General features: G+C 41.0%; 1 protein-coding gene across 1 annotated transcript in view; it reads right to left on the reverse strand.

Annotated features, from left to right (window-relative positions):
• LOC122555310 (meiosis 1 associated protein) overlaps positions 1–22027 on the reverse strand; it is a 111202-nt gene that overhangs the window by 10384 nt on the left and 78791 nt on the right. The window contains exon 10 of the mRNA XM_043701562.1: positions 20405–20569. Coding sequence (XP_043557497.1) covers positions 20405–20569 — 165 coding nt within the window. The remainder of the gene's footprint in view (positions 1–20404; positions 20570–22027) is intronic.

The following is a 22027-nucleotide window of genomic DNA, read 5'->3' on the forward strand; positions in this document are numbered from 1 at the left end:
TGTGGGGCTGGAGCTGGGAGTGGGGGCGGGGTTGGGCGTGGGGGCGGGGATGGAGATCGGCCTGGGGGCGTTTTTTTGGAGGCGGGAGAAGGGGTCGTCAGAGGGTGGGCGAGAAGTTCAATATTATCTGATAGAAGTTCAACATTATCTCTCTGCTATAGTCTATGCCCCTTTTAATGGAGTCTTGAATACTATATGCTTCATTAAAAGTGGCAGGACGGATAGATTTTTAATGACTTATGCACATGTACACCCTTGTCTCTTTGCTTTTGCTCTTGCTTACAAATTAGAATAATACCATCTATTTTATAACAGCCCTCCATGTTCTTTGTACCAAAATGTATCAACTTGCACCTCGGCATTCAACGTCTTTGACATCTGTTTGCCCTCTTCAAAACTCATCAAAATCCTTCTCAGTTTACAATGCCCCCATGTTTTGTATCATCTGCAAACACTGAAATTGTTCCCTGTACAACAAAACCGAGATCACTAATAAATATTGGGAAGACAAGGATCCCACTATCAACCCCTGGGGAATTCCATTGCAAATCTTCCTCTGAAAAATAACCATGAGCCACTACTGCCTGTTGTATCTATATTGCTACAGGCTCTTTAATCCCATAGCTATAACTTTTCTAACAAGCTTATTGTGTGGCACTGGCTGACATCTCTTGAAAAAGTCCAGCAAGTTAGTTAGATGTGATTTTCCCATAATAATTCCATGCTGGTTTTTCCATATTTTACCATGTGATTATTAATTTAATTATTAATCCAAAATAATTGTTTCTGGAAGCTTTTTTCCATTACCAAGGTTAAACTGACTTTTGTTTTGGGAAGACCTGCCATAATAAGAGCTAATCAGGCACTTAACTGTATGGTGATGGTAAGATCAAGAACTCAAGGAGTAGAAGTTCCAGGCTGCAAGACCTGTTTGCCATCAGACAGCGGTAGCTCTTCACTGCTCAGTCGTGTCACTGTTACAATAGTGACTGGTGCCAGTACTGCGCCAAGGTAAGAATCTCAAAGATCTGGATCACATGAGCTGGGGTGGGGTAGGGGGCGGGTGCATGGGCTTTGGCAGCAATGTGGCTGTCAACATGCTCAATTAACAGAGAACAATTAATAATCAAACACATTGCCTTGGGTCTGCACTCGCATGTTGGCCAGACTAGGTGAGGATGGCAGATTTCCTTTCCTGAACTAGATGAGTTTTATAACAATTGATTATTTTGTTATATGTTCATCATTAGCCTAGCTTTCTTTTATTCCAGTCTTTTTATTGACTTCAAAGTTCACCATCTGGCAAGGTGGGAATTAAACCCAAGAGCTCAGAACATTAGTCTGGGCTTCAGGAGTACTAAACAAAATACCTAAAGAACCACAGATATTGAAATCAGAAACAAAAAAAACATAAATTATGAGAAAAACTCAGCAGGTCTGGAAGCATCTCTGGAGAGAAATCAGAGTTAGTGTTTCTGACCCAGTGACCCTTCAGAACAGTTCTAGAATACTAGCCTAGTGACTTTACCGCTACACCACAGCCTTCCCAGTGACACATGAAAGACTTGTAAAAACTGACAAAAAACATGTTTGTGTTGCATTTTCTCCTCCTGTGTGAACTATGGCAAGAAATTTAATAAAATATTGTTGAAATAAATAAAACAGAATCTTGATATTGTGAGAAGGTTTGTGATTTTCCTCTAAGCTTTAAATGTGAACTTCTGAATCTCACAATTGAGCAGTGACTATCTTATTTCCATGCATTTGCATTTCATGAATAGGCAAACTCATCTTATTTATACACTACTTCCAATTCTCTTCTTCCTCCTGAGAAACTAGATATCACAGATTCCAGATATGAAAATCAGAGATGGCTACAGATTACCAATTGCTTTTCCTTATCATTATCCAATTATCTTAACACAATGTCCCTGTATACTCCATGAACACCATCCTCTATGACCCTTTGTCCATGCAAATTAGGCATCAGCAAACCATCTGTTTAATGACAGGAAGTGAGTTACTTGCTGCAGTATTCCTTGCCTCTAACCTGCCCTTGTAGCCATTGTATTTATACGGTGAATCCAGTTGAGTTTCTGGTCAATGGTAACCCCAAGGATGTCGATAGTGGGGGATTCAGTGATGGTAACACAACTGAATACCAATGGGTGTTACCATGCGATGGGTAGATTGCTTCTTATTGGAGATGGTCATTGTCTGATATTTTTGTGGCATGAATGTTATTTGCCACTTGTCAGTTGATGCCTTGATATTGTGCAGGTCTTGTTGCATTTGCAAATGGACTGCTTCAGTATCTAAGGAGTTGGGAATGGTGCTAAACGTTGAACAACCGTAAGTGCATATTCCCACTTCTGACTTTGAGAGAGGAAAGGTCATTGATGAAGCAGCTGAAGATGGTTGGGCCTAGGGCACTACCGTGAAGAATTCCTACAGACATGTGGAGTTGACTTACCTACAATAACCACAAACATCTTCCTATGTGCTGGGTATGATTCCAACCAGCAGAGGGATTGTCCTCGGATTCCCATTGATTTGAGTTTTGTTGGGGCTCCCTTATGTTACACTTGGTCAAATCCAACCTTGATGTCAAAGTCTGTCACACTCCCCTCACTTATGGAATTCAGCTCCTTTGTCCATGTTTGAACCAAGACTCTAACGAGGTCAGGATCATTACCTTACTTCTCATGTCAGTTAAGCAAATGTATTTTGACGCAGGTCCTTAAAGGCATCATCTGAGTTCTCCATTTCAAAAACACATTCCATCACTAGCACTGGAAGACAAGGCTTTGAAGCTGCCACATTTGCCCACTGAACATGCAAGGATATGGCCTGTGATATTCAAGCGAGCTTGGCTTACTGGCAAAATTGTACCCGACCAACATAGCACAAATCTTTGGTTATAGATCTGGAAAAGGATTTTATTAAATTCATTCACAAGATGAGGGCATCATTGGCTAGGTCACCATTTATTGCCCATCTCTAATTGCCCAGGGTGCAGTTAAGAGTCCACCACATTGCTGTGGACCTGGACTCGCATGTAGTCCAAACGAGGTAGGGATGGCAGTTTCCTTCCCTAAAGGAACTAGATAGGTTTTATTCAACAATTGAGAATGTCATCTTAGACTCTTAATTCCAGACTTTTATCAAATTCAAATTTCAGCATCTTCCATGATGGGATTTTAATCTAGGTCCCCAGAGCATTACGTGGCTCTCTGGGTTAAAAGCGAAACAATAATATCACTAGGCCATTGCCCTGCCTTAGAGCATCCTATGCACGCATGAAATTGGCATGCTTAGGAAACTTCCATGCCACACTCCTCAGTCTCAGATTCTCCCTCTCAACGCTCAAAAAAAAAGACATTGTAGTAGACAGCTCATAAAATAAGCGGCATTTGATTTTCAAGTTGCAAAGCTCTCCTGGTCTTTTCAGTTGTAGCAATCCAAATTCTATTTTAGTTTACATTTCCGAAAAAAAGAAAATGTGTGGTCTCTTTCAAAAAAAGACAGCTATTACAGCTTCACCAGCAAGAACTACAGCCTCCAGAAACAGAAATAGCACACGAGTATCTACCAAAGAGGCAGATAATAGTGAGACCACAGAAGAATGGCTTTCTCCGGAATTTTCTTCAACTCTCTGAATGATATTCAGTTATTGATTAAGGATTACCCCAGCCATCATTACCAAGCTATACCCATCTGTCAGAGGAGGACTTGTGTTCAGAAGTGGTTAACCTATTGCTGGTTCTGGGAGAAGAGTGAGTGCTGATGTTGCACCATTCAATCAGGTACCCACTGGTACCCTACCACAAAGCATGCCAATTCTACCCTATCTGCCAGTCTGTTGAAAAAGTCAGCAATCGTACAGTGCAGCTTTGGACTGACAATCATCCTGGCGTACAATGAGCTTCGAAAGGTGATAAAATACAAGGGATGCTGGGAAACTCCGAAATATCTGCTGAATGGTGAGTTATTCTAGGAATGGTGTATGGTAAGATGGGGCAGCATTTGGAAGTGAGAAGCACCACGGGTGGGTTTGGTTAAATACAGCAAGAGAACCCGCTAGGCCTCATGGTGAGATACCCTCCAATAAACCTGATGCAACTTGGACTTTGCCAAAAACAATAAGATTCAGCCCAACATTTTAAATCTGATATTACTGTCTTGAGAACTATAGCCTGTTGTGGCGATCAGTTAGATAAAGGGCTGCCCTCTTCCAACATTTCTCATAATATTTTTTGAGCTGTGTGGCCTTCTGAGGTCCATGCACAGTGACTTCTGGCAGCAGAAATCAATATATCATTGTGCCAATTGTGCAGAACTACTGAGCAGCTTTGTAGCTATGAAGCTTAGACAAAATGCTGCTCTCCTGTCTGCCATCTTGCCCACCGGCTCCTCAGGTCCCTGCGTATGAAACCGGGTGAGAGGTCTCATTTCTGCATCATATATTTGGTAATAATGATGGAATACTAGAATCAGAAATAATTCGTTACTTGCAATGTCTGATTTTCAATATGGCACCAGAATATCATGGCACCTTTGCCTCTCCTTCTGCGCAATTCCATGAGAATGGCCCCAAAAACGTGAGCATAATTAACAAAGTGAAGAATTGTGAGCCATGACAGGCTGGGTGCCATGAATCTCAGTTGACCAAACGCTATAACTGCAATTCAGAAAATTCTGTCTTTGTTTTCATTTTGATTTAGTAGCTATCTAAGAACAGTCATGATATAACAATCTGAAGCTCCAAACAATAGGCCAATTTCAAATTTCAAACCTAATAATTAGCTTTAATGCTCACAAGGTTAGTAAAGTACTGAAAATAGAACAAAGAACCTTGAAATGTGATACAGGTATTTATAAATTACAATGGCACTTAAGCTTATTTGCATGCAATTTTTATGATCATGTGAAATAGTATTCTACCTTGAAGATTGGTCATTCCTGCACGTTTGCAGAATGAATGTCACAAAATATTTGTGGCAGCACAGTGGTTAGCACTGCTGCCTCACAGTGCCAAAGACCCGGGTTCAATTCCCGCCTTGGGCAACTGTCTGTGTGGAGTTTGCACATTCTCCCTATGTCTGTGTGGGTTTCCTCCAGGTGCTCTGGTTTCCTCCCACAGTCCAAAGATGTGCAGGTTAGGTTAATTGACCATGTTAAATTGCCCGTAGTATTAGGTGAAGGGGTAAATGTAGGGGAATGGGTCTGGGTGGGTTGCTCTTTCGGAGGGTCGGTGTGGACTTGTTGGGCCGAAGGGCCTGTTCCCACACTAAGTAATCTAATCTAAAATTTCCAGTAGTTCCTCTTCTAATTTGTACTGCTGCATTTGTATTTATTTTGGACCCTGAGCTGCTGACATGTTTTCTTAGCTGCAAACTTAAATTGCTATGTTTAAGACATTATAAAAATTCAAGCTATTGCTGTTTACAGACTCAATGAAACAGATTTGTCAGTACTTTGTTGCTTCCTAGCTGTGCTAATGATCAGCATTAGACTTAACTCATCAGGAATGATTTTAACTGATCTGAATGGGTACTAAGGAAGTGGTAATACCTCAATGCCAATGAATCACTTTTAGAAGAGCAACAGCTGAGTAGCTATAGTACCTAACCATTTCAAATATTGATCACCAGGTTTTGGGAAACTATGAAATATGTTGGATGTTAATTAGTATTTTGGGATATAACTGGTTGGAGTGCTGACACATCATAGAGACCCTGTAAAATTGTTTTAAATTATTTTTGTTGAGGGTGGAAATGCAGAAATTTTCCACTGGGTGTTGCAGAAATAATCGGGACCGGTGCTTTCTCAGCCTGAAATAACTTCACAGAGGTCGGTATCCCGTCACCAAGTCACCCTTTATTTACACCTGCACAGTATATGGTCTCTGGCCAGCTAGATCAGAGCCAGTCCCTAGAGTGAGGAGGGTCTTGGAGATTCCTGTTAGTATTTGTCAGCCAGGGCTCCTTGAATAGCCCAGATTAAAAACCCCAATCAGGGATCTCATACTCAATGAGATCCACGTTGCTGACATTTTAATTACTACATTCCTCCACACCCTAATCTTCCATAGGCAATTATATTTATTTTATCTTCCATCACTACAATCAAATACCACAATATTTGAACAAAAGCAAAATAGTGCAGATGTTTGAGATTTGAAATAAAAACAGTGCAGAAGAAATTCAGCAGGTCTGGCAAAATTGATGGACAGAGGCACAGAATGAATACTTCAAGTCCAATATATTGCAATATTTTAATTTGTAATTTAGATTTCATACAAAGGTGAAATGGTGTTGTAGCGATAATGTCACTAGACCAACAATCCACCAGCTTCTGGAAACATGGGTTCAAACCTCGCCATGGCAGTTGGTTAAAATTTAAATTCACTAAATAAGTTTTGAATAAAAGGCTAGTCCCAGTCATGGTGACCAATGTCTCAAAATCTATCTGGATCACGAATGTCCGTTATGGAATGAAATCTGCCATTCTTACTTGGTTTGGTCTGACTCCAGACCAATAGCAACTTGGGTGACTCTAAACAGCTCTCTGAAATGCAATGCAAGCTACTTAATGCAAAGGTGAATTAAACATAAGTAACAAATGCTGGCCATGCAGTTTTCTTTAACTGACTTATGAGATATGGCTAGCAACATAAATTGCCTGCCCCTAGTTACCCTTGAGAAAGTGGTGGTGAGCCACCAACCTTCAACAATTACAGTTCACAATACCACTAGGGAGGGAATTCCATGAATGTGACCCAGTGACAGTGAAAGAATGGTGATATATTTCCAAGTCAGAATGCTGAATGGTTTGGAAGGGAATCATGTAACAACTTGGGTTTCAGAGAGTTTCAAATCAGTTTGTTGAGGGAGAGGGTTTGATTGCTATCACCTAACATCTATTGCCTAACACTAGTTGCCCTCGAGAAAGTGGTGGTAAGCTGCCTGCTGCAGTCTATGTTCTGTAGGAGTACCCACAATGCCATTAGGAAGAGGTTCCAGGACTTTGACCCAGCGACACCGAAGAATTTAAAGTGGCTTGGAGGAGAATTGCAGCTAGTGCTGCTCTCCAGTATCTGCTGCCCTTGTCCTTCTAGATGGAAAAGGTTGTGGGTTTGGAAGATGCTGTCTAAATGTGATGGATTAGGACTCTGTTGCTGTTGATCAGTAGTGGTGCTGCTGAGCCACTCTTTGTGATGGACATTCAAATTCCCCACCCAGAGTACATTCTGCACCCTTGCTATCCTGATTGTTTCCTCCAAGTGTTGCTCAATATGGAAGAGTGCAGAGTCATTAGTGGAGGGAACATAGAAGGTGGTAACCAGCAGGATTTTTTTTTGTCCATGTTTGACCTGATGCCATGAGACTTCATAGGCGTCAGAGATAAACATTGAGAATTCTCAGGGCATCTCCCTCCCAACTGTATATAACTATGATGCCACCGATGCTGGGCCTGTCCAGGACATATCCATGGATATTGATTGTGCTGTCTGGGACATTTTTTGTAAATTCCGTGAGTATGACTATTATTTGCCAAGTTTATGAGACATTCCCTCAATTTGGCATGACCTGCACCCACCCACCCACCGACTAATATAAGTGTGTTCTCATGAAAGAAAAATGAAAATAAAAGTATTTTGTGTTCTGGGGCTGCTTCAAAGGAAACCTTATCCAACAGTCCCTTTTTGCATGGCCAGTTAATTGACATGATTTGCATATTGTGTCATCATGAAGTCTCCAGTGGTATATGTAATAGCAAAAGCAAGCAAACAATTGTATTTCTTTTCAGTCAGGCAAACATTTAACATGGAAATATTTTGCTTAAGTTTTTCAATCAGGCATTGAGAAATTCATAGTTTTACAATTTTCACAATTCTCACTAATCCCTACCAGCCTTGTACACTCTGCATCAAGTATAACTGCATCTTTTTGCTGTATTTTTAACCTTTAGCTAGTTAGATGAATAAATTATCTGTGTAATTTTAAGACAGTGGTTTAGATCTTTGCAGCGAGTGACAGCCTCTGTCATTTCTTATTTTCACAAAGCAGTTATTCTAAGTTCTAAGCTTTACACATGTACGGTTCCCAGAGGAAGCTGACCACTTAAAAATGTGTTACCTCCACTTAAATCAGATTTTGCTGCCCTGCTGTCTGAAACCTAGAGTGTGCAGGTCAGAGGAGGTCTATTTCAGTGAATTTATTTTGAGTATACAAAGTACTCCTTTGGAAAGGTGAGGTATCCCAATTGACATAGTCCCAGTACACCTTGTGTGTGGATGGTTATGTGCCTTTGGAGGAGAGGAGAGAATCAGGCAATATTGGTGGGAATGAGCCAGGTGGAGGGAGGTTAGTTATCAGTTTATTTTATATTTGCATGTCTGCTGAGGTTTGCATATGATGGATACGAAGTAAATTGGCAGGCAGCTGGAAGGGTAATGGGTATTATTTTGTGTGAGTTGGCTATGAATTGTCAGAGGGACTATAGAGGGCAAAAGGGATGGTTAGAGAGGCATGGAGGGTATGAGGAAGCATTGGTTGGCATAGATGGAGCATGGAGAGTCTATTAGATGGGAGGCATGGTTTTTGGATTCATTTTTTTTTACAATCAAACTGCTGTACAGTGGCAGATCTTGCACTCAGTCCACATCCGTGGCCAAAAGTCTCTGCTCTGCACTGGGGTCACCCATCCTGCTTCCAAGGGAATCTCACTCAAAAATGAAAATCCAAATTTCCAGGCCAGTTAGGCCTGGTTTAGATTTATGAGGCAGGGAAATATCCAGTCTCTGCACTCCCAATTGAAAACCAGGGCCAATTCATTTTCACCAATCATTAATATCTGACAGTATTAACATCCGAACACATGCGTGTAAAGAAATAGGAGCAGTAAGTAGTAGGCCATTCAGTCTTTTGAATCTGCTCTGCCATTCAATGTGATCATGGCTGATCATCCAACTCAGTATCTTGATCCTGCTTTCACCCCAAACCATTTGACCCCTTTAGCCCTAAGAATTATACATAAATGTTCCTTGAAAACATTCCATATTTTAGCCTCAATTGTTTTCTGTGGCAGAGAATTCCACAAGGGTGAAGAAATCTCTCTGCATCTCAGTCCTAAGGAAATACGGACCAAGACTGAAAGGCGATTATATAGTTGATTTCTCCAGGTGTCAATATTTGGATCGCTGCTCTTTTAAATATACAATTATAATGAGAATTTGAACACACAGGGCATAATTTAAACAATGGCAGACTATACGAATGTTGGAAATATAGACAGACTAGGTCAAGAGTGTTAAAATGAGTAGCACATTTTACATATGGAAACTTGAACTGGTAATGACAGATGAGGCTATGAAATATAAACTAAATGGTATAATTTTAAAGAAGATGTCTATTCCTGCTCCTGATTAATATGTTTAGATGATGCAATAACAAATAAACCTGAGGGTATGTCTAAACCAATCTTTGAAGGTGTCAGGATAATGAAATGTGCACTCTAGGAATATTGGAAAAGTGTAGGACATTCAGCCCCTCAAGCCTGTTCTACCACTCATTAGGAGAAAGTGAGGACTGCAGATGCTGGAGATCAGAGCTGAAAATTTGTTGCTGGAAAAGCGCAGCAGGTCAGGCAGCATCCAAGGAGCAGGAGAATCGACGTTTCGGGTATGAGCCCTTCAGGAAGGGCAGATGTGATGGATTAGGACTCTGTTGCTGTTGATCAGTAGTGGTGCTGCTGAGCCACTCTTTGTGGTGGACATTCAAATTCCCCACCCAGAGTACATTCTGCTCCCTTGCTACCCTGATTGTTTCCTCCAAGTGTTGCTTAATATGGAAGAGTGCAGAGTCATCAGTGGAGGGAACATAGAAGGTGGTAACCAGCAGGATTTTTTTTTGTCCATGTTTGACCTGATGCTATGAGACTTCATAGGCGTCAGAGACAAACATTGAGAATTCTCAGGGCATCTCCCTCCCAACTGTATGATGCCACCGATGCTGGGCCTGTCCAGGACATACCCTGGATATTGATTGTGCTGTCTGGGACATTTTTTGTAAATTCTGTGAGTATGACTATTATTTGACCAGTTTATGAGACATTCCTTCAATTTGGCACGACCTCCACCCACCCACCCACTAATATAAGTGTGTTCTCATGAAAGAAAAATGAAAAAAAAGTGTTTTGTGTTCTAGGGCTGTTTCAGACACTGGGAGAATGTGCAAACTCCATACAGTTGCCCGATGCTGAAATCAAACCCTGGTGCTGTGAGGTAGCAATGCTAACCACTGAGACGCCATGAGAAAAAACTAGCTTAGAATATAAAGACAAAAGTTTCTCCTGAAGAAGGGCTCATGCCCGAAACGTCGATTCTCCTGCTCCTGCTGCGCTTTTCCAGCAACACATTTTCAGCTCTACCACTCAATAGATCTTGGGTGATTTGTTCCTTAAATCTATCTACGCAGCTTGGTTTTGTAATCCTTTAAGCGGTTGCCTAATAAAAATTTACCAACTATCAGTTCTAATATTTTTACCTGATATCCCCTCTCCCAATTTCAATGTATTTTGGGCCAAGATTTCCAGACTCTCTCAGAAAAGTTATTTCCTTATTTCACTTTCTTGTTCTTGACCACTCTTCCAGAGGAGAGAGATTCCTTACATCTTGATAACTACTTCAAATATCTTAAACCCTTCAATTAACTACTCACTGCGGTGAATTTGGTCCTTAAACTGATTCTATTTTCATAGGTTTGAATTTTCATCTTATTGAGGTGATCCATTTGAGTGGAAATTAGAAATTCTAATAAGAAAAAGTCACTGATAGGTGTAGGCTATCGGCCACCAAATAATATCACATTGGGTTGGGAAATAAGCAAAGAAATAACTAATGCCTGTAAAAATGGTACGGCAATTATCATGGGGGATTTTAATTTACATGTTGATTGGTTGAATCAGGTCAATCTGGGCAGCCTTAAGGAGGAGTTCATTGAATGTATCAGCAATAGTTTCCTTGAATAGTATGGAATGGAATCTATGAGGGAGCAAGCTATCCTAGATCTGGTCCTGTGTAATGAGACAGGAATAATTAATGATGTCATAAATAGGGATCTTCTTGGAAGGAGCAATCACAGTATGGTTGAATTTAGAATACAGATGGAGAGTGTGAAGATAAAATCCAATACCAGGGTTCTGTGCTGAAACCAGGGAGACTCTAATAGGATGGGGGAGAAGTTGGCGAAAGTAGACTGGAAGCAAAGATTTTATGGTGGGATAGTTGACGAACAGAGGAGGACTTTCAAAGCAATTTTTCAAAGTACTGAGCAAAAATATATATGACTGAAAAGGAAGGACTGTAGGAAAAGGGGTGTAAGGAAATTGATGTATAAGGAAATAAGGGAGGCTATCAAATTGAAAGAGAAGACATACAAAGTCGCCAAGATCAGCAGGAAACTAGAAGATTAGGAAAGTTTTAGAGGTCAACAGAAAGCCACAAAAAGAGCAATAAAGGAAAGTAACAAATCCCTTTGGTGTAGAAACAGTCCGTTTGGCCCAACAAGTCCACCCTCTGAAAAGTAATTCACCCAGACTTATTCCCCTCCCCTATTACTCTATATTTCCTGTGACTAATGCACCTAACCTACACATCCCTGAACACTATGGGCAATCTTAGTGTGGCCAATTCACCTAAGCTGCACATGTTTAGACTGTGGGAGGCAACCAGAGCACCCAGAGGAAACCCACGCAGACACTGGGAGAATGTGCAAACTCTACACAGTCGCCCGATGCTGGAATCACAGGTCCCTGGTGCTGTGAGGCAGCAATGCTAACCACTGAGACACCATGAGAAAAAATTAGCTTAGAATATAAAGACAAAAGTTTCTCTAAATATATGTAAAACAAAAAAAAGAGTGGCTAAAGTAAACATTGGCCCTTTAGATGATGAGAAGGGGGATTTAGCAATAAGATATAAAGAAATGGCCGAGGCATTGAATAGGTATTTTGTGTCAGTCTTCACAGTGGAGGCAATGGATAATACACCAGTAATAGACAAAGAGATGAAGATAGGTGAAGACCTGGAAACAATCATTATCAGAAAAGAGTTAGTATTGGGCAAGCTAATGGAGCTAAGGGTAGACAATCTCCTGGCCCCAGTGGAATGCTAAAAGAGTTGGTGGGAGAAATAGCAAATGCACTTGTGGTAACTTTCCAAAATTCACTGAACTCTGGGGCAGTTTCAGCAGATTGGAAAACAGCAAATGTGATGTGGGAATCATAGACCAGTTAGCTTAACTTCTGTAGTGGGGAAAACGCTTGAGATTTTTATCAAGGAAGAAATAGCAAGACATCCAGATAGAAATTGTCCCATTGGGTAGATACAGTGTGGGTTCATGAGAGCAGGTCATACTTAACTAACCTTTTGGAATTCTATTAAGACATTGCGAATCCGGTGGACAATGGGGACCAAGTAGATGTGGCGTATCTACATTTCCAAAAGGCATCTGACAAGGTGTTGCACAAAAGGCTACTGCATAAGATAAAGATGCAAGGTGTTATGGGCAACGTATTGGCATGAATAGAGACTTGTTTAACCAACAGGAAGCAAAGGCCAGGAATAAACGAGTGTTATTCTGGTTGGCAATCAGTGATTAGTGGTGTGCTTCAGGGATCAGTGTTGGGACCGCAATTATTCACAATTTGCATAGCTGATTTGGCATTGGGGACCACATGTAGTGTGTCAAAGTTTGTGGATGATATAAGATGAGTGGTAGAGGAAAGGGTGTAGAGGACTGTGAAACTTTGCAAAGGGACATAGTTTAAGTGAGTGGGCAAAGGTCTGGCAGAAAATACAATGTTAATAAATGTGAAGTCATCCATTTTCATAGGAATAACAGTAAAAAGGACTATTACTTGAATGGTGAGAAATTGCAGCACACTGCTGTGCAAAGAGACTTCGGAGTCCTTGTGCATGAATCACAGAAGGTTGATCTGCAGATACAACAGATAATTAAGAAGGCAAACAGAATTTTGTCCATCATTGCTAAAGGGATTGAGTTTAAAAGCAGAGAGGTTATGTTGCAGCTGTATAGGATGTTGGGGAGGCCAGAACCGGAGTACTGCATGCAGTTTTGGTCTCCTTAATTAAGAAAGGATGTACTGGCACGAGAAGGGTTGCAGAGGAGGTTTACTAGGTTGATTCCAAAGTTGAGGGAGTTGGTATATAAGGAGAGACTGAGTAGACTGGGATTATATTCATTGAAATTTAGAAAAATGAGGGGTGGGGATCTTACAGAAAAATATAAAATTATGAAGGGAATAGATAAGGTAGGCGTAGAGAGCATATTTCCACTGATGGGTGAAACTAAGACAGGAAGGCACATCTCAAAATTAGAGGGAGCAGATTTAGGACTGAATTGAGAATGAACTTCACCCAGAGGGTTGTGAATCTATGGAATTCCCTGCTGAGTGAAATGGTTGAGACATTCTCAGTAAATGTTTTTAAAGCTAAGAAAAAATTATGGTTGCAAGGTATTTTGTAAATGTTATTTGTTTTGTTTATTGTCTGTATAGGGTCTTTCAAGTTCATTAGCTGCTGTTTTAGTGTATTGTTGGGTTTGTGGCTACCATGAAGCCAAGAGGTCTGAGTAGTCTGGCAGTCATTTCTGAGATGTCTTTGATGTAGGGGAGAGTGGCGAGGGTTTCTGGACGTGTTTTATCTGCTTTTTGGGGTTTGTTGCTGAGAAATCGGCAGACTGTGTTCATTGGGTATGCGTTCTTTTTGAATACACTGTATCAATGATTTTCCTCTGCTCTGCATAGTTCCTCTGTGCTGCAGTGTGTGTGGCTCATTGAAACAATGTTTTAATGCAGCTTCATTTATGGGTGTTGGGATAATTGCTTCTGTAGTTCAATATTTGGTCAGTATGTGTTGTTTTCCTGTAGACGCTGGTCTGAAGTTCCCCATTGGCTGTTTGCTCTATTGCAACATCTAAGAATGGCAATTAGTTGTTGTTTTCCTCATCTTTAGTTAATTTTATGCCAGTAAGGGTATTATTGATGGTCTTGAAGGTTTCCTCTAATTTGTTTCATTTGGTGATGACGAAAATGTCATCCACGTAGCAGACCCAAAGTTTGGATTGGATGGTTGGCAGAGCTTTTGTTCGAGTCTCTGCATTACTGCCTTTGCTAAGAACCGTGATATTGGAGATCCCATGGGTGTTCTGTTGGCTCATCTGTAGATTTTGTTGTTGAAAGTGAAGTGGTGGTAAGGCATACATCCGCTAGCTTGACAATATTGTTCTTGCTGATGAAGTTGATGGTGTTTGGTGTGTATATGCCTTTGGTTCTTCTAATAATATAGTCAGTTTTTCCTTGGCCAGGTTGATGGTGATGGATGTGAACAGGGCTGTTACATCAAAGGATCATTATTTCATCCTCTTCTATCTTGGTGTCTTTGGTCTTCAGGAATTCTTGGGTGGAGTGAATGGAGTGGCGTGAGTCTTCTACTAAATGTTTTAGTCTTTGGTGTAGCTTCTTGGCCAATCTGTAAGTTGGTGTTCCAGCTAGCGAGACTATGGGTCTCAGGGGGGTTCCTGATTTGTGAATTTTTGGGTAATCCGTAGAAACATGGTGTGTTGGATCTGTCTGGTTTCATTCATAAGGCCGCACCTGGAGTATTGCATACAGTTCTGGTCACCGCATTATAGGAAGGATTTAGAAGTTTTAGAAAGGGTTCTGAGCAGATTTACTAATATGTTGCTTGGTATGTAAGGAAGGTCTTAAGAGGAAAGGCTGAGGGAACTGAGGCTGTTTTCGTTGGAGAGAAAGAGGTTGAGTGACTTAATTGAGACTTATAAAATAATTAGAGGGTTAAATAGGGTGGACAGAGAGATCCTTTTTCCATGGATGGTGAAGACTAACATGAGGGGACATAGCTTTAAATTGAGGGATGATAGATTTAGGACAGATATTTGGGGGTAGTGTCTTCACTCAGAGAATAGTAGGGGCGTGAAATGGCCTGCCTACAAAAGTAGTAGACTTGCCGACATTAAGGGCATTTAAATGGGCATTGGACATACATATGGATAATAATGGAACTGTGTAGGTTAGATGGGCATCAGATTACTTTCAACATCGAGGGCTGAAGGGCCTGTACTGCACTGTAATGTTCTATGTTCTATGAATGTATAAGGGGTGTGATTTAAATATACTTTTTTTTTTGACTTTGGAATTTTCAATTTGAACTGATGGCATATGGGTTCTGTATGGATTTTGAAATGGTTTAATGATTAACTTGTAACTATTTTTATAGCCATGATGATTTATTTTGAATTTTATGAGTGAAGAATTGAGAGTTAGGCTTCAATTTGGAAGGTCAGGGATTAATTATTTTCTGCAAGACTAGATATATAAAGCAATTGCTTCCCAAAAAGGGATTTGATAGTTTAAAATTTTTTTTAAATAGTTTAAGAGTTTAGTAAAAGTTCCAGAGTAGCAATGCTTAGTTAAATAATGAAGAGGTTATTAGACACTGAGAAAGTTTATGTTTTTATATGGCAAATCAGGAATAGCATCAGCTGGGATCATAAGTCCCCATGGAAGCTATACCTCTCCACTCACTCCCATCTTGCCAAGCTATATACTCCTACCTATTTCTCCATGCTCTAATGCCCCCAATGACAAGTTATGGCATTTCCATGCCCTTTTACTCACTATATTGTGCAGAAGCAATCAAATCTCCAATAAAAATAGGATGCCAGAAAGAGCTTTTAAAATTATTCAATACTTTCCACCATGTTAAAAGATTTTTGAAAAAGTGTGTGTTTTGTGGTCTTATTCAAGCAGACTGTAGGCAGCCACATTCCTCATCTCTGCAGGTGTGTCTTCAGGACAGCTTTGCCCAATGACAAATGTTTGCTTGGTTTTTCAACAAGGACCAGTTGTGTGGGTTCTCGACATGGTAACGACTTCTTGGTTGTTTCCAAGGTGAATAGTCACACATTTGTGTTTGAACAATACAGGAGAAACATCCAACCTGTGATAAAAAACACGTCACTCTCCCTCTTTCCCTTTTGTGAGGAAATGAGCATTCCAAGAAATTAGCTACTCTTTTTGTTGAAAGGAAAAAGTATTTAAAAAAAACTTTTCAGAGACACTAAACTAGTTTCTCTGTTCACAATCCCAGGTTCCGAAAGGGATCGGAAGGGAAAAGAAGAACACTCCATAAACATCTATGATCTGGACTAGTGCCAGAATTGTATTTCACTGATTTTTTTTCTCTTCTTTCCCTACCTGTCTAATACTTGTCTCTTGTTTCTTAATTCTGGATCAGTGGTGCTGGAAGAGCACAGCAATTCAGGCAGCATCCGACGAGCAGCAAAATCGACGTTTCGGGCAAAAGCCCTTCATCAGGAATAAAGGCAGAGAGCCTGAAGCATGGAAAGATAAGCACGCTTCAGGGTCTCTGCCTTTATTCCTGATGAAGGGCTTTTGCCCGAAACATCGATTTTGCTGCTCGTCGGAAGCTGCCTGAATTGCTGTGCTTTTTTTTTAGATTAGATTAGATTAGATTACTTACAGTGTGGAAACAGGCCCTTCGGCCCAACAAGTCCACACCGACCCGCCGAAGCGCACCCACCCAGACCTCTTCCCTTACATTTACCCTTTACCTCACATTACGGGCAATTTAGCACGGCCAATTCACCTGACCTGCACATTTTTGGACTGTGGGAGGAAACCGGAGCACCCAGAGGAAACCCACGCAGACACGGGGAGAACGTGCAAACTCCACACAGTCAGTCGCCTGAGGCGGGAATTGAACCCGGGTCTCTGGCGCTGTGAGGCAGCAGTGCTAACCACTGTGCCACCATGCCGCCCACCACCACTCTTCCAGCACCACTGATCCAGAATCTGGTTTCCAGCATCTGCAGTCATTGTTTTTACCTCTTGTTTCTTAATGTCGGCCTATAGGTATTTTTTAGAAGTTAAAGAGGATTATGTTAGTATTTGTTTCTTTTACACTGAGTTTGTCAGTCAGGTAAATTGAGGAATTTGGACAGTTTGATTAAATCTTTTCACATCTGTGATGCCTCTTGGAATCAAATTACTTGATTTCCATTTCATTACACCAGTTTTCATAATAAAGTTTGCAGGCTTTTCAGTAGGACTTTGAAACAAAGACAATGTAAAAGTGGACATGAAGTTGGAATAAGTGATTAGGTTAAATGGATAAACTCCAGGTTTGGACCACAGAAATACCACAGACAATACTGGAAACTATTATAGCATTCCTTCAAGTGGAAGAGCTGTCACTGACCACCTTAAAAGAGATCATAAAAGAAAGGTTAACTGAATTGTAGGATAAATTAGAAATGGAGTTGTTTGCCACAGCTAAGAAGGCAGACATACCTGAAGAACTTGCACAACATTTGGGTTTAATAGAAATAAAGGAGAAACTGGACTCTCTAAGTAGTGAGGCATCAGAATTAGTTCATATTGAGTTACAATTTAAGCAGTTTGATTAAGAAAACGGAACTAGACGCTTAAAAAAAATCTGAATTTCAGAGAGAAGATAAGATAAGAAAAGGGAAATGGAAGTGAAAGTGATGGAAGTGGAAAGGCTGGAATGAAGCATGTAAAAAAGAAAGCTATTCTTACCACTAAGATTCTGGTCTCAGTCAGTTCAGCTGGATCACATCCCAGCAGTATTGTTCCTTCCTGGACCAGTACTGGTGCCAGTGTTCCATGAAAAAGTACCCTTCCATCCAATGACACCTTCTTCAGCCATGTGTTCACTTCACTCATCACCATACCATATGTCAATTTGGATATGGCGTGGGACATAATCTAGAGACTATAAGATTTGAAGTCTTATTCTTTAATTTACTTCCTAGTACTTTCATACAATACCTCTTGCCTACACTTCACTATGTTTTTGGTCCCAATATCTTGCCAATCTCTGTGGTGCAATTAGTCAGCACGTTTGGCTGTTAACTGAAAGGTTGGAGGTTCGAAACCACCCAGGGATGGAGTGCTCATTGTTCCCACTCCAACTGCTTTCTTGGGGCGGCAGTGGCTCAGTGGTTAGCACTGTTGCCTCACAACACCAGGGACCCAGGTTCAATTCCAGCCTCGGGCGACGGTCTGTATGGAGTTTGCACATTCTCCCCGTATCTGTGTGGGTTTCCTCCAGGTGCTCCGGTTTCCTCCCACGGTCCAAAGATGTGCAGGTCAGGTGAATTGGCCATTCTAAATCGCCTATAGTGTTAGGTGCATTAGTCAGAGGGCAATGGGTCTGGGTGGGTTACTCTTCGGAGAGTCGGTGTGGACTTGTTGGGCCTAGGGGCCTGTTTCCACATTGTAGGGAATCTAATCTCATATGGATCACAATGGCTGGATCCACCTATTCCATCTTCATTATCTCTTTGAGTTTTCAGACTGTCATATTAGCATCAGAAAGATAGCATCGGGAATTATGCAGAAAAGAAACTTTGGCCGCAAGTCTATTAGGCAATAATCAGCACATAATATCCTAGTGTTTTTTTTTCTTAAGGTTCATCCTGAGCAATTCTGTGATGTAGGACTCTGTTCTCCATAGGTCACAAACTGTTCCTAAATGCATAACAAGATTAACATCAACTGCAGCTGGAGGTCCATCAATTACGTGAAAGCTGCTCTGTGGTCTGCCTGATACTTACTGGTCTTCCAATGACTGAGTTGCAGACTGGAACATTCAAAGTGGAGGACTATGTACTCAGGGGTGCACTAAAGCTTTGTGTAGTCACCACAAGGATTCAGTGGGAAAAGTCACTGTCTAACTTCATTTAAGCCATGATATGCTGAGGAACTCGAATGTGTAGAACCCACCTGGACTGTGTGCCTTACCAACAATGTATATTGTGAAGACTAACAATAGTGAGGGATCTCATATTGGAATTTCCAATTTGTACTGGTTTCCCGTCAGGCTGTATGGCTGACTTTTTTTTGTTTTGTTATTCACTCATGAGATGAGGGCTGGGTCAGCATTTATTGCCTGTCCCTATGGAATGTATTTTGAAAATATTATGACTATTACAATCATACTGTATGGTCAAGTTAAACTTTATTGCAAATTCTGCAATATTCATTAAAATGTTTCGTAAAGCATTTTATTTTCAGTTTGAGAGTGGGAAACTTGGATTGGAAACAACTGTGATTAAACTCTCAGACAATGAACCTGGGGAATGGTTTTGAGGAACAAGGAAATGGCAGAGGAGTTAAATATATATTTACCATCAGTCTTTATGATGGAAGACCATAAGAAAGCTAGCACAGAGGTGCAGCAGGTAAATAGGAAGCCTATTTCAAAGGGATTGGAGTATGAGATTAGGAGAAGTCTCATCTGGAATACTGTGAGCAGTTTTGGTCTGCTTATTTAGGAAAGATATGGTTTCATTAAAGACTTTTCACAGAAGGTCCACTGGGATGATCCCTAGTATGAAGGGACTGCCTTAGGAGCAAAAACTAAACAGGTTGGATCTCTACTCACTGGAATTTAGAATAATTTGAGATGATTTTCCTGAAACATGTGGGATTCTTAGGGGGCTTAATAAGGTAAATGCTCAGAAAAGGGTGCCAAATTAATTCTGCGATGAGGAGGAATGTCTTCTCTCAGAGAGTTGTGAATCTTTGGAACTCTTTGTAACAGAGAGCTGTGGGGAAGAGTCCTTATACATATTTAAGGCTGAGATAGATAGATTGGAATCAAGGGTTATAGGAAAAAGCAGGAAAGTGGATGAAAGAGGAATGTTGGCGATCAGCCATGTTCCTACTGAATGGTGAAGCAGGTTCAAGGTGCCAAATGGTCTAGCCCTGTTCCTATTTCTGTGTTCTTATTTTCAAACTGTGTAAGTCAAAAGACAGAATAACATCTTGACTCTGCATCATTCTTACAAAGGGTGTACCTGTATCACTAATTACAGAATATTCCACAACTGTTCATTTTAGCTGCTTCTCCTCTCTCTGGACACCTCGATCAGCAAGGCGTAATGGTCCACATTCTGCTCCTCGGATGCTGCCTGACCTGCTGTGCTTTTCCAGCACCACTCTAATCTAGACTCTGATTTCCAGCATCTGCAGTCCTCAATTTTGCCCATTCAACTTTGTCTGCCATAGATTAGTCTATATTTTAGTTTGTTGTAAGTTTATTTATTTTTCTGTGCATGAGCCTGCTCTCAGCATCAGAACAGTGGACAAACATTTTAAATATTTATTCCTTTAAGCTTACACAAGCCAGTACAAAAATTATTATGGAACAGGGTCTGCTTGTTACCTTCTAGGCAGGTTCAAAGGTGCACACCTAGACAAATTAGGAACACAGTGTGGGAAGCATGAATAAAGTAAATATAAATACCTGTCTGTATGGCTGTTCAGGATGATTTTGTTCCTTACGTTGTACTTGCTTTGGTTGCTGACGGTAAGGAGTTCTGACCAAAGTTCCTCTGAGATGTTTATACAGATTACTTTTGAGACACTGTGGGTTCAAAGTTGATTCCACATCGAGCCCTTCCAATATGCCCTGTAAGAATACCAAATAAACATTGTTTTGTGAGGTTATGGATCGCAGAACACCTGAAGAGTCAGTGGGGAACATATTCCTGCTGGGACTGTGATGAAATGAATGTTCCCAAGAAGTTAGCTACTCTTTTTTTTCTCTTTCTTGAACCTGTGCATTAACATATTTCTTACATATCTAAGCATCATACCAGCACTGAAATTCATATGCCTTAGTACTCACTGTCCACTGGAATAGTGCCAGATGATTGGAGAGTGGCAAATGTTATTCCCTTTTTCAAGAAAGGGAATTGTATAACCCTGGGAGTTACAGACCAGACAGTGGTGGGCAAATTATTGGAAAGGATTCTGAGACAAAGTTTATAATTATTTGGAAAAGCATAGTTTAATTAGAGGTAGTCAGCATGGCTTTGTGATGGGGACTGTATGCGTCACAAGCCGTACTGAATTCTCTGAGGATGTGACAAAACACATTGAAGAAGGTGGAGCAGTGGATGTGGTGTACATGGATTTTAGCAGGGGATTTGGTAAGATTCCCTATGGTAGGCTCATTCAGAAAGTAAGGAGGCAAGGGATAAAGGGAAATTTGTCTGTCTGGATACAGAATTGGCAGGACGGTAGAAGACAGAGAGTGGTAGTAGGTGGAAAGTATTCAGCCTGGAGCTCGGTGACCAATGGTGTTCCGTAAGGATCAGTTCTGGGAACTCTGCTCTTTGTGACTTTTATAAATGGATGAAGAAGTGAAAGGGTTGGTTAATAAGTTTGCTGATGACATGAAGGTTGATGGAGTTGTGGATAGTGTGGAGGGGTGTTGTAGCTTGCAATGGGACATGACAGAATACAGAGCTGGTCTGAGAAGTGGCAGATGGAGTTCAATCTGGAAAAGTGTGAAGTGATTCATTTTGGAAGGTCAAATTTGAATGCCGATTGCAGGGTTAAAAGCAGGATTCTTGGCAATGTGGAGGAACTGAGGAATCTTGGGGTCTGCATCCATAGAGCCTTCAAAGTTGTCACTCAAGTTGGTAGGGTTGTTAAGAAGACATATGGTGTGTTGGCTTTCATTAGCAGTGGGATTGAGTTTAAGAGCCACAAGATTATGCTGCAGCTCCATAGAGCCATGGTTGGACAACACTTGGAGTATTGTGTTCAGTTCTAGTCACCTCATTATAGGAACGACGTAGAAGCTTTTGAGAGGGTGCAGGGATTTACCAGGATGCTGCCTATACTAGAGGGCACATCTTATGAAGGAAAGTTGAGGGTTAGAACATAGAAGAATACAGCGCAGTACAGGCCCTTCGGCCCTCGATGTTGCGCCGATCCAAGCCCACCTAACCTACACTAGCCCACTATCCTCCATATGCCTATCCAATGCCCGCTTAAATGCCCATAATGAGGGAGAGTCCACCACTGCTACTGGCAGGGCATTCCATGAACTCACGACTCACTGAGTAAAGAACCTACC

Source organism: Chiloscyllium plagiosum, chromosome 1 (assembly GCF_004010195.1).
Source record: "Chiloscyllium plagiosum isolate BGI_BamShark_2017 chromosome 1, ASM401019v2, whole genome shotgun sequence".
Taxonomy (NCBI): Eukaryota; Metazoa; Chordata; class Chondrichthyes; order Orectolobiformes; family Hemiscylliidae; genus Chiloscyllium; species Chiloscyllium plagiosum.